This window comes from Triticum urartu, chromosome 3, assembly GCF_003073215.2.
Source record: "Triticum urartu cultivar G1812 chromosome 3, Tu2.1, whole genome shotgun sequence".
Taxonomy (NCBI): Eukaryota; Viridiplantae; Streptophyta; class Magnoliopsida; order Poales; family Poaceae; genus Triticum; species Triticum urartu.
This window is the reverse complement of record NC_053024.1, coordinates 9735625-9747950: the sequence shown is the minus strand read 5'-3', so window position 1 is coordinate 9747950 and position 12326 is coordinate 9735625. Positions and strand designations below refer to the sequence as shown.

Genomic DNA, 12326 nt, shown 5'->3' with positions numbered 1-12326 from the left:
ATGCATAGATAATTAGATATGTGAACCGCACACAATAACAATACAGAATCCACATGTTTACAGGATCCACATGGAAGACAAGATGCATACAGTTATGCCTGCTTTTATCACTAATCATTGACATCACAAACAACTGTGTCAGTAGTGTGTGATCAACCGCCCATATGCTCATTCAAGGCAGAGTCTGAGAGTCACAGAGTGCCAGCTGATCCTGCTGCTGGCTGCGGCTCTTGTTTTGGAACGGACCTTGGCTGCCGAATGGCTATCGTTGGCATCAGCCGGTGGCAGGGGGGAGGTGCAGTGGCATAGGAACGAGCTTTCCTCTGCAACTGATGTCAGTGTTGGTACTGGTACAGGTGCGAGAGCATCAATGGTGGTACTGCCGCGGAGTAGTACTTCTAGCAATTCCTGATGTCCTTGAAGAAGTAAGAACACCTCAAGCTTGTACCTCTAGGAATCGTGATTCAGGTACAGGTCTATGCGCCACTTCTCCGGGATGATCTCCACGCGGACATTGTCCCAAGAACCAGCCGCCTTGAATTTGCGCTCGCAATGCGGTTGCCTACAAAGGCAATCAATGATAGCAAGAATGGTTTGTAAGGTGCATCAGACATGAGTACAATTTGCACCATTTAAAACAAGGCATAAAGTATTACATGCACTAGGTTGCCTTAGGACGCTACTCTCGCCTATCGCTGATGGCTGATGCTCGACTGGAAAAGCGTGAGCGCCAACACAACCAGAAAATCGATCCTTGTACACTACTACATATGCAGCTTGATCAACCCAAAGGCAACGAGGTAAGCCTACCATGCTGTGCAGCAGTGTGAGCACGCCTTGGGGCAATGAAAACCCGGTCGAGAATCATAGCGGACACCTCCAATGATGGCAGTGGCCCGCTGGCGCTTAGTGACAAGCAACGCCTGCATGCGCCGTGGAACGGTGAAGTATGACTAGAAGGCACCGGAGCCGCCATGCAGAGTGCCAATGGCCAACCAGCTGAGCTCCCGACCGCACTGATGCCCCTCTACCCACATTCCTGAAGCCTCCTATTCCCAGTTTCCATTTGTTAACGTGGTTGCCCCTGCATTATATGCTAAGCTATGTGCTACCCAACAAGTTTCTTGGGGGAAGGTGCTAGCTTACAAGTTAAAACAAAGCGAAACAATGTAAGGTGATATCTACTCTGGTGAGGTCAGAGCAGTATATATAAAAGGGGAATTATTATAAACACAAGTGAAATTTGGAGCGTGCATTCAATATGTATGTCATCAACCAACATAAATTGAACAATCTACCACTAGTTCCCCCTTTGAAACCTACTAGCCAACTCGCCATAAAAGTTCAATTTACCATGAATAAAGTTGGCTATGCTAAGCAGTTTCTACTTCACTTTATGGTTTGAACATGCTAAGTTACCACCAAACCAACAAATGGCCTCGTCGAGTATTCGCTATTTCAACATGTTTTCATTAATGTCGTTTATAATCCACATGGAAAACAAGACACACACAGACAGGCTCATTGTATCAATAATATTAGGTCAATCGCACACACCAAAGGGTGTGTTGGTTTATATATATGGAGATTTACATTGTACAAATGCATGACATTTTGCGTAAGCTACAAGTCTAATACACTCCCTCAATCTCAACCAAGATTCCTCAAGTTGAGATTGCGCCGACAATGCTCAAACAAAAGTAACGGCAATGGCTTGGTAAAGATATCGGCAAGTTGATCTTTAGAGGAGATTAACTCGATCTGAAGTAGCTTATGTCCAACATGTTCTGTGACAAAATAGTAGTCAACTTCGATGTGTTTTGTTCGTGCATGAAATACCAAATTGGAAGAAAGGTACGTAGCACTAGTGTTATCACACCAAGGAACTGATGGCTGTCGTTGAGGTACTCGTGACTCACAAAGCAAAGACTGTACCCAAATAAGTTTTGGAGTCGCATTAGCTATAGCCTTGTATTCAACGTCTACATTGCTGCAAGATACCGTCACTTGCTTCGAGCACTCCAGGCGATCAAATTAGGTCCAAAGAAGACCGCATAACCCCCCATGGATCACCGACCATCGGGATTGCCTACCTAGTCCGCATCCGAAAATGCAGAAAGAACACCAGATGAAACAGGCCGTAATGTAATCCATAAGAGGCGCTCAGGCGTACATAACGAAGAATGTGCATGACAGCAAACCGGTGTGAATTCTGATGTGCATGGAGGTACTAGCAAACATGATTGACAACCAAGGAAATATCCGGTCCGGCGATAGTAAGATACTGTAGGCTGCAACAAAGACTACGGTACTCAGTAGCATTATCAGGAGATAGAGGATCACTATCATAAGCAGCAAGCTTGTCAGTAGCAGACATGGTTGTAGAGGAGGGGTTGCATTTCAGCATACCAGCACGACGCAGAAGATCCAAAGAATACCTTTTCTGAGTCGGATAGAGTCCATGAGAAGTGTTAGCCACCTCCAAACCCAGAAAATAATGAAGCTTGCCAAGGTCGTTAATAGCAAAATCATAACAAGTGTTGACATAAGATGATCGAAAACAAACACTGAGAAACTTACAAGAATGATGTCATCAACATAAACCAGAAGATATATGGTGAGATCTGGTCGCTGAAAGAGAAATAGTGATGTATCTACCATAGAGGGAACAAACCCATGAACATGTAGAGCAGTCACAAGACGAGCATGCCAAGCACGAGTAGCTTGTTTCAGACCATATAGTTCTTTGTCCAAGCGACAAAACCTGGTGGTTGTCTCATGTAAACTTTCTCCTCTAACACACAATGAAGAAAGGCATTCTAGACATCCAATTATCGAAGAGACCAACCACGAGTAACCGCCAGGGACAACAAGAGGCGAATGGTGGTGGGCTTGACAACCGGACTGAAAGTATCCACATAATCAAGTCCATGGCATTTTTTGAAACCTTTAGCAAACAAGTGGGACTTCTAATGTTCAATGGAGCAATCGGAATGTTCCTTCACTTTAAACGGAAGGGTTTTCCCTCTGGTTTTAGCGGCCATGGCTATGGAAGACGAGAGACTCCCCTCGGATGGGATCGGTCTTCTGAGGGGCTGTTTTTAGACGCTAAAATCTGAATCCCATCACCGCTTTGTAATTTCCCCGAGATCCGCAACTTTGAAAATTTGAAAAGTTTAGGGAGGTTAAAAACCTTCAGGGACAAGTTTGCAACTAAAGGGGCATTGGAACCTTCATGAATTGCCCAGGCACCTAGCTAGGCGCCCCTGTAAGTAGGGTGCGTATGGCCGCTGGGGCTCTCCATGTGTAGCCCAGGCTCCCTAGTTGCTCTCTGGTGAAAAACTTCCCATCATATTTGTTCTGATATTTTTGGAGGTTAAAATACCTATTTTTTCTAGTAGCATGAACGTAAAAAATGGTAGACACGTTAGAGACATATCGGCCAATACAATTTTTGTTTTTTTTGTATTTGAGGAAAACATCACATAGAAATACGAGAAAAAAAATCAATAAATAATGGTCTGGAAATTTCATGATGGGAGAGACCAGAGGGGCTAGACCCAAACACCGCTCAACAGTCAACACTTGTGTAGAGCCATCCACCGCTCTGAACCTTGGTGAACTCGCTCTTGTTTCCGAACCGGGAACAGGTGAGGGATTGCCGATGGAATGTGCAAACAGCACCAGCGCCTGCACGGGAGGAGATCGATCGAAGGTGAGCAAGACAGACATTCTAATCCCCGTTTTTTCTTGTATTTACCTGGTTAGCAGTTTTCAGCGCCTATGTGTGAATCCAAAATACAAGCCGAGGCTAAAAGTTTACTACCCAACCCACTTTATGCCTCCTTTGGTTTGTAGGAATTTTATAGGAATTCTATAGGATAGGATTTGCAAACGGTTATAGGAATGGATTCCTATTTCTATGTAGGATAGGAATCGATCCTTCACATTTTGGAGGAAAAAAACATTAGCCTAGATTTAATGAAAAAATTTCTATCCTATGCACCAAATGACATCTCTTCCTCTAAAAGAACTCACTTTCTATAATTTTTCTATTTCTATAAAATTTCTACCCTATGAACCTCAGCTATTCGGCAGGGTGCATGCCTGCATGGGCTGTCCTGGGCATAGCCCATCTGATGAAAAAAAAAGGCCTCCGCTATGCTCACTGGAGTCTCACTCGGCCACCCCTCTCCTCTCCCTGACCTAGCCGCCACCTCTGTCTCCCGCGAACTCCATGGCGACTGCGGCCTGATCTGCATCCCCGCCGCCCCTGCTGACCCCGTCTACCACGCCCTGGTCTTCAAATCGCGGCTGCCGCACTTCAACCTCGCCGCCGCCAGGTCCGGCACACCGTCGCCGCCGGCCGGGAGAGGTAGCTGCTCCGCCTCCTCCTCCCCCTTTCCTTCCCCTACCTCCCTTCTTCCTGCCTCGGCCCGGCGAGCCCCTGCTGCGTCACCAGGGATTTTTGACAAGGGATGAGGCCTGCCAATTTCTTTGGACTTGGTGTTGTAAAACTATTGCTGTACTGTTTTCTTTATGTGCTTAAACATGCTTTTGAGCTGCTGAAATGTGCTTTTGATGTGCTGAAATGTGTTTTTTGTATGCTGGAATTCATTTGTATGAGCTGAAACATGCTTTTTATGCGCTGAAATGTGTTTTTTGTGTGCTGAAATGTGCTTTTTGAGGTGCTGAAATGTGCCTTTTTAAATGTGCTGAAATGTGTTATTAACTTCTGAATGTTTATGTTGTAGATGGATGATGAGGCGCAGGAGACTCCAAATGTTGGTGATCTTCCCAAGAAGGCCCCCAAGGTGATGAATTGGACTCCACCCATGTCTGCGTTGATGTTGAAAGGCCTTTCAGAGGTGGCGGCAAGAGGTGCCAAGACTGAAAAAGGATTCAATGAGGTTGAAAAATTGAAAGTTGCAAAGCGTATATCTTCTTTCGTTGGTTATGACGTGTCTATTACCCAAGTGCACAATCGTATTCGCAAGTGGCGGAATAGGTGGACAAGGATTGTCTATTTGAAGGATTCAAGTGGGGCACTTTGGGATCATGACAAGAAGATGGTAGTCCTAGAAGAGAAGATACATAAGTAGCTGCCCACCCGGGCTCACAGGACTCGACCCTAGCCCATACACGACTCGCTTACAAGGCCCATGGCCCAAGTCACCACGCAGGGTGTTGCAAGTTCAGTTAAGTTCAATTACTGAACTTGCATTTCTTCAGTCCGCTGCAGATGCAGGGCTGCTGCTATCTGCAGGCGCGACATATTTCACCAGCTATTCAGCAGCACTGCTTTTAGGTGTCACTCACTCACTCACTCACTCGGATGTCAGTACTTGCGTTCCTCAGTTGGAATCGCACTTGAGAAATCATAGGGTTTACATATAACGCTATCAAAACTATTGCATGTGGCAAAGGGATTAATAAGAAATTAAAGGTACATTCATCTCCCGGGAGGAGGATTAAACTGTGCTTCTCGTATGGACGCTACTACTAGATTGGTGGCATTCAATTTATCTCCAACCTTCATAATTAACGTGAGTTCGGTGATCTTTATTATCAGGTAAGTGTCTTCAGAGAACAAATTCTCCAACTTGCTGGGATTGCTTGTCATGAAGAGGAGGTATGTGTCGTCCTTTAGTAACACCGTGATTGAAATTCAGCATGTCCTTGCCGCTCTGTGCTTTAATAGCAGCTTCTTTGATACTATCATGGTTTTGTATCACCCATGTTAGGGAAAATCACGGACAGAGCTACTGGAGAAGCTCAAAACATGTAACAAGGTTATGCTAGTTGAACTGTGCCGTTCATTTGATGTCCCTGGTTCAACAAGCACTAAGAAGGTTGGTCCAGAATTGTTTTTTATCTGCTGCGCTCAGTTTCACATGAAAACCCTTTGCTTTTGTGTTTTGCAGGATGAATTAGTGACAATAGTGATGGAGTTCTTGATGGAACACTGTTCTGGTATTATTTACACAGATCCTGATAAGGCTCAACTTCTTAGCTGCCAGGTGATTTGGGCATATCAGTTTGTTACAACACTTACTCTTCTGCTAATAAAAGATGTTTTCGGTTGTCTGTCATAACTGTTAGCCTATGTATACCTCTACATGTTAGGTTAAGCCAGTTTGACTGGTATTGTCATTGGCACACTGATTCTTTTTTATGACATGGTGTTTTATTGATTTGCAGAAATTTAAGAAAAGAAAGCGCAAGAAGAATGGAGCGGATCTATCTGGCGGTGAACCTTCCAAGGTATGACATATGTGCATCTTACTTCTTTTGGTAGTGATGCATTTATGTTTTGTTTTGTTTAGTGCCACTAAAGTTACTTATTTATCTAATACTACCTGAACTCATGGTCCCATGTGTGCTGCATTGCAAGAAGTTCTTTCACCATTTTCATAAGCCGTCTCCACATATTTATTTTTCCCATTTTTCCAAACTACTGCAGAAAAGGAAACCAGATGGAACTCTACTTGAATTTTGTAGTCAAGAGGAAGCAGATGGGAGAAAAGCTGTAGAAGATAGAACAAACCATTCCGAGTTCAGCTTGAGGGATAGCAGAGATGAGCTGGTAAATGACTCCGCGTTGGGGAAATTAGCTGTAGTTCCACTGCCAGGAGTACTGTTTCCTACAGATGAACAAACGCTAATCACAACACCATCTGCAAAGTTATTTAGCAATGTTGAGAACGATACCATGGATATGGCGGCTTCAATGAAGAAAAACATTTCTGTTACCAAGAAAAAGGCAATCCAAAACACAGATTCCAAGGAGAAATCTGGTGGTATGCCTTACTTTCACTTGTGCGCATGTGGTTGAGTGTGGCTCACTTGTTATAGGTTCATACAACATACAGCACTATCTTTCTGCTATCTGTTTCCGAAATCTATCTTGAGATGGGGGCCAACCAATTCTAGTTTTCTTGTTACTATGCAAGTGAAATACTTTACAGATAACGTGTGTGATCTCTAGTCTCTCCTTTGTAATATGTTTCAAAACCTTGTTTCATTGGTATGAAAGGTAAAACTATGTCTAGAGGAGATGCGAAACCATGGAAGCAGGCACCGAAACCAAGTAAGGATGAGCTGAGACAGGCTGTCTCCTGTATATTGGGTGCTGCAAATTTTGCCACGGTGAGATACATTGCACATCATTGATCTTTAACATTTCCTCCATTCACCGTTAAATCTTGATATGTTTCTTTTGTTTTCACTAATTTTAGATGACTTTTGGAGAGGTTGTAAAAGCAGTTGGTATGTCTTTGCTTCCTCTTCCCTTTTTAATTAGTTGATATCGGCAAATCTTTTCTGATGGGTTTCCATATCTTCAGACAAATACTTTGGCAAGGATTTGTTTGAGAGGAAGCCGCTGGTAAGGGCCTTGATAGAGGAGGAGCTGTTTAGGCTAGCCAAGGAGGCTGAGAGGAAGGAAGTGGAAGAGGAGGAAGCAATGGAAGCAAAAGTAAAAGCTGCCAAGGACAGCGCAAGGGATGGAAGAGTTGAATCAGACATAGACAAGGAGGAATATGAAGTTGAAGCTGGTCCAGATGGTAAATCTAAGGATGCTGAAAAGATTGGCAACAGCAAGAGTAGTGATAAAGGTGGTAAAAGTGGGATTTGTGTGAAGGCTGGCGAGAAGGGAAATAGCAACGCTGCTGCCGCTGAAAATTTACAAGATGGAAAGTCCGAAGTTGACGACACAAGGAAGAAAGAATTTAGCAAGGATTGCGAGGCTGAAAAGATTGTGCAGAATGCAAATGGCGATGGTGGCATGGAAATGTTGAGGGATGGTGAAGCTGAAACTGGGAATAATTGCAACGGTAACACCATAGGAGGTTCTGGAGAAAAAGATGACACTACAGATGGCAGATGTGAAGAAGGCAGGGCTGAAAAAGATGCAGAAAATGCTGGTGACTGTGAACCTGAAGAATCTGAAACTAATGAACCAGAAGAAGAAGTAAAAGATGTGAAATCTAAGGAAGCCAGTGGCAATGAGATTACCCTATCCCATGGTGCTAACTAAATGTGGCAAAACAAAATAGATGCTAGGCAACATGATTACTGAAGCGAGACGCGGATGATGGTCGAGCGGAAGATTCTGAAGGCAGTACAAGCACCAAAACTGATGTAGGTTGACGATGTGAAAACTGATGTAGGATAGTTTATGGAGGATTAGATTTCCATGCGGACTGTAGTATCAGGTTAGGAAATGGACAGAATGTTGTATAAATTGTGCTTGACATGCTTGTTGTATCGACCTTCCTTGTTTAGCTTGAAGAGTCTTTCCTTTTTCCTTGCTTGACTTGATGATTAGCTCTTTTCTTGTCCAGAACTGCTGCTTTACTTGGTGATAAGGATGGGCGGGCGGACGGACGGCCTGGATTGGTCTGACATGGCAGTAATCGACGGTTGTCCAATGCGACAGGTGGAACATACTTATCGACTGACCAACGGCTGGCTTGGCTCCACGTTCACAGCTCCATCCCTTCTTATCCGCGCAATCCAACGGACCGGACCCAGCCAAGCCATTCCCCACCACCCTCTCCCAGGTCCCCGCTGCCAACCCCCCACCATCTCCTCTCCTCTCCTCTTCTTGTTGCACTGCACTGCACTCTCCAAACATTGATTTCCAACTTCCCGTACAAGTGTCCTTCCTTCCAGTTAAGTTCACCACTTGCTTCTTGATTTGAGACACAGATCGAGGAGGAGGAGCCATGCCGGAGTCGGACAATGACTCCGGCGGGCCGAGCAACACCGGCGGGGAGGGGGAGCTGTCGTCGCCGCGGGAGCAGGACCGCTTCCTGCCCATCGCCAACGTCAGCCGCATCATGAAGAAGGCGCTCCCGGCCAACGCCAAGATCAGCAAGGACGCCAAGGAGACGGTGCAGGAGTGCGTCTCCGAGTTCATCTCCTTCATCACCGGCGAGGCCTCCGACAAGTGCCAGCGCGAGAAGCGCAAGACCATCAACGGCGACGACCTGCTCTGGGCCATGACCACCCTCGGCTTCGAGGACTATGTCGACCCGCTCAAGCACTACCTCCACAAGTTCCGCGAGATCGAGGGCGAGAGGGCCGCCGCCACGTCAACGTCAACGTCAACCACGCCCGACATGCCAAGAAACAACAACAACAATGCCACCGGTTACGCCGACGCCCCGGGAGGCATGATGATGATGGGGCAGCCCATGTACGGCTCGCCGCCGCCGCCACAACAGCAGCAGCAGCACCAACATCAGATTGCAATGGGAGGGAGAGCGGGCTTTCCCTATCTCGGAGGCGGCGGCGGGTCGTCGTCATCGTCGGGGTTCGGACGGAAAGAGTGACATCTTTTCTTTTCTTTTTGAGCTGACCAAAGTGAGTGATTTCAACATATGTTCCTCTCTTGGATGAAGCCTCCTGTAGCTTAAATCCATTCAGCACAGTGAGGAATACTTGTTCTACCCACGTTGCTGAAGCCTTTTTTTTTCAACTCTTCCGCTCTCCCCTCGCAAATCAGTTTTCTTTTGCTTATGTGGTTGCCTCTACGTTGTATATATGCTGAGCTATGGGGGTACCCAACAAGGTTTTTAAGGGGAAGGTGCTGCCCGATAAGTTAAAATAAAGTGAAGCGATGTATGGTGATATCTACTCTGGTGAAGTAACACAAGCGAAATTTGGAGCCTGCATTCAGTATGTATGTCATCAATCAAAGTATATAAACTGAACAATCTGCCAGTTCCCTTTGAAAGCAACTATATACTAGCCAATTCGCCATAAAAGCTCGAGTTACCGAGAAAATGTTGGCTATGCTAAGCAGTTTCTACTTCACTTCACGGTTCGGACATGCTAAGTTACTAGCAAAAGAACAAACAAACTGCCTCGTCGAGCGTTCACTCTCAACATGTTTTCAAATAATGTCGTCTTTCAGAATCCACAATTTGCCATAAATACCAATATATTGATGTTAAAAGAACTCATTATAGGAACCGTGCGACCTACCAATCTAGTACTTTGGAAAACTTCAAATGGAAAAGGCGAAGTAAACTCTTGAAAGATAACCAATACTTTCAACCTGAAAACCGAGTCAGGATGGCCGAGTGGTCTAAGGCGCCAGACTCGAGTTCTGCTCCTCCTACAAACCTTAACAATTGTTTTCCTTGTTTTGCTCTCCAATGGAGAAAGAAGAAACTAGTTTCATCAGTCGTCTATCCATTTTGCACCAAGACCAGCTCTTCCTGCTTTATTGGTAGACTTGATTATGTAAGTATTTTGATTTGTCACCCCACAAGTTTGATTTCTCAGTATTTTGCCGCAACCATCCATGTGTACCTCATTGATTACCTTTTTAATTACTTGTAAGTACCTAAGTATGCATAAACTTCCCAACATTTTCCTTCGATGGGGAGAGCTTCCATTCAGAATGGGGAAGACACTAGTTTGCATGAACAACAAGTGGAAAAAACAAGAACAAGACAGCTATCACTGCAGCAAAAAAAAACAGACCCACGACAAATGTAATTTCAGCATCTATCAGTGGGATGAAGACACAACTTCTAGCTACATGTCAAAAAAATAATAAAGGCACTCAAGTTCATTCAGTGTCGGAAACAACAGCGCGAGCCATGTCCGGCCATGTTCCTCATTATGTCTCCTGTTGTCACATGTGTTTTCAACTCTTCAGTTCTCTTGCAAATAGATTTTGCTTGATTTATGTGTTTGTCCCCTGCATCATGTACTACTATGTGAACCTACCGACAAGTTAAAAGAAATGAAATGATTTAACCGGATGTCTACTCTAGTGAAGTTCCAGAGGTATGTATAAGGGGAGGAAGAATTATTAATGCAAGTGAAAGTCGGTAGAGCATGGATTTGTTTCGCATTGAAAGCTCAAGATAGCAAGAAAAGGTCGGCTGCGCTAAGCAGTTCCTACTTCGACTCTGCGATTTAAACAGACGCGAGTTGCCGACAAACCTATAAAATTGAAATATCTGCATTTCATTTCTGGTACTCTACCTCATCTGGGAACCACAAAAGTTCAACATGTTTCTCACTCTGAGATGGAGCCGCAACTTCAAGCTTAACTTAATCCAGCATACAGAATAGCTGCTCGACCCATGTTCCTGAAGCCTCCTGTTCCCGCATGTTTCTTCAACTCTTCTGCTATCCCCTCGCAAATCGTTTCCCTTTGTGTGATTTCCCATACATGACATACTAAGCTAGGCGCTACCCGACCGGTTTGTATTTTAGGGAAAGGAGCATGCTACTTGACAAGTTAAAACAAAGTGAAACGATGTACCGCGATATCTAGTCTGGTGGAGTTGGAGCAGTATATATAAGCAGGGATCTTATAAACACAAGCGAAAATTGGAGCGTCTATTTGTTTTCATGCATATCAACATAAATTCTACATACCTACCAGTTCACTTGGAAAGTTACTATCCAATTCACCATAAAAACCAGAGCTACCGCGGAAAAGCTGAAGTTACCAGCAAACAAATAAGGGTGCACACACACGGGGATATGCTCATTTCATCACTAATCATAACTATCCAAGCTGCTGGTTGATATGACATGCTCGGTATTTGTAATTTTACATACAGGTAGAAAATATAAGTGATTCCGTATACATGGTACCGTCAAGTGAATCGCACAGGTACATAATCCAATTTTTTTTCTTATACACGCGCTGCTAATTACAACCATCATATACAGTTTCCAATACCTAATTAACAGTGTATAGATAATTAGATATGCGAACCGCACACAACAACACAGAAAATTGAATGAATTGCTCTCGTCAAAATCAGGCGGCTCCAGGCCCTTCTCCATTCTCACCGTTGGCCGCGCCAGCCATGGTGCCCATGGCAGCACTGCTACTAGGTGATTCGTCACCGGTGATGGCGGGTGATCGACCGCCCAACTGCTCATTCACGGCAGAGTCTGCCGATCTCGGAGCATCGGCTGAGCCTGCTGCTGGCTGTGGCTCTTGTCTTGGAAGGGACCTTGGCTGCCGAATGGCGGCCGCGGCCTCCGCCATGGCAACCCCTGGTGGCTGTGGGGGAACCCAGTGGCGCTGGAACGGGCTTTCCTGTGCAACTGGTGCCGCTGCTGGTGCTGGAGCTGGTACTGGTACCGGTGCTGGAGCTGGTGCTGGTGCCGGTGCTGGAGCATCAATGGCGTTGCTGCCCCCGGAGTAGTACGGAGGAGAACCGTAGTAGCCCTCCCGAGTGCCAGGGTTCGATCTGTCATAGCCCATCTGCGGCTGGAACCCGTACCCAGCCCTCGGCACCCGCTGCTGCAAGTACAGAGCATCCAATTTAAGCGTAATTCTA

At 45.3% G+C, this 12326-nt stretch overlaps 3 protein-coding genes across 6 annotated transcripts in view; 2 read left to right on the top strand and 1 right to left on the bottom strand.

Annotated features, from left to right (window-relative positions):
• Window positions 1-4135: 4135 nt before the first annotated feature.
• LOC125542370 (DEK domain-containing chromatin-associated protein 1-like) lies at window positions 4136-8285 on the top strand. Of its 3 annotated transcripts, none has more exons than XM_048705387.1 (10): window positions 4136-4375; window positions 4755-4814; window positions 5573-5632; window positions 5745-5852; window positions 5925-6020; window positions 6202-6264; window positions 6464-6800; window positions 7037-7149; window positions 7239-7269; window positions 7347-8285. In XM_048705387.1, exons 2-10 carry the CDS (start codon window positions 4755-4757, stop codon window positions 8036-8038), a joined length of 1560 nt encoding a protein of 519 aa, XP_048561344.1. In that variant the 5' UTR covers window positions 4136-4375; the 3' UTR covers window positions 8039-8285. The 3 variants fall into 3 exon arrangements, with proteins under 3 accessions (XP_048561344.1, XP_048561343.1, XP_048561345.1); XM_048705386.1 differs by having other exon boundaries at window positions 4755-4910; XM_048705388.1 differs by lacking the exons at window positions 4136-4375; window positions 4755-4814 and adding an exon at window positions 4935-5446.
• LOC125542372 (nuclear transcription factor Y subunit B-8-like) lies at window positions 8075-9484 on the top strand. Its single transcript, XM_048705392.1, has 3 exons — window positions 8075-8216; window positions 8346-8564; window positions 8713-9484. The coding sequence occupies exons 1-3, from the start codon at window positions 8198-8200 to the stop codon at window positions 9336-9338; spliced, it is 864 nt and encodes a 287-aa protein (XP_048561349.1). The 5' UTR covers window positions 8075-8197; the 3' UTR covers window positions 9339-9484.
• Window positions 9341-12326, bottom strand: part of LOC125542371 (peroxisomal membrane protein PEX14-like) — an 80617-nt gene continuing 77631 nt past the window's right edge. For both annotated transcript variants that reach the window (XM_048705391.1, XM_048705390.1), the window contains exon 10: window positions 9341-12289. In XM_048705391.1, coding sequence (XP_048561348.1) covers window positions 11798-12289 — 492 coding nt within the window. In that variant the 3' untranslated portion in view covers window positions 9341-11797. The remainder of the gene's footprint in view (window positions 12290-12326) is intronic.

Bases quoted from the DNA above. Each gene is read 5' to 3' on its own strand.
- LOC125542372 (XM_048705392.1), top strand. The intron at 8,565-8,712 runs GTCCCCGCTGCC...TTTGAGACACAG, and splicing joins TCCCCACCACCCTCTCCCAG to ATCGAGGAGGAGGAGCCATG.
- LOC125542370 (XM_048705386.1), top strand. From the start codon at position 4,755: ATGGATGATGAGGCGCAGGAGACTCCAAATGTTGGTGATCTTCCCAAG. The intron at 5,853-5,924 runs GTTGGTCCAGAA...TGTGTTTTGCAG, and splicing joins GTTCAACAAGCACTAAGAAG to GATGAATTAGTGACAATAGT. The intron at 6,021-6,201 runs GTGATTTGGGCA...ATTGATTTGCAG, and splicing joins CTCAACTTCTTAGCTGCCAG to AAATTTAAGAAAAGAAAGCG.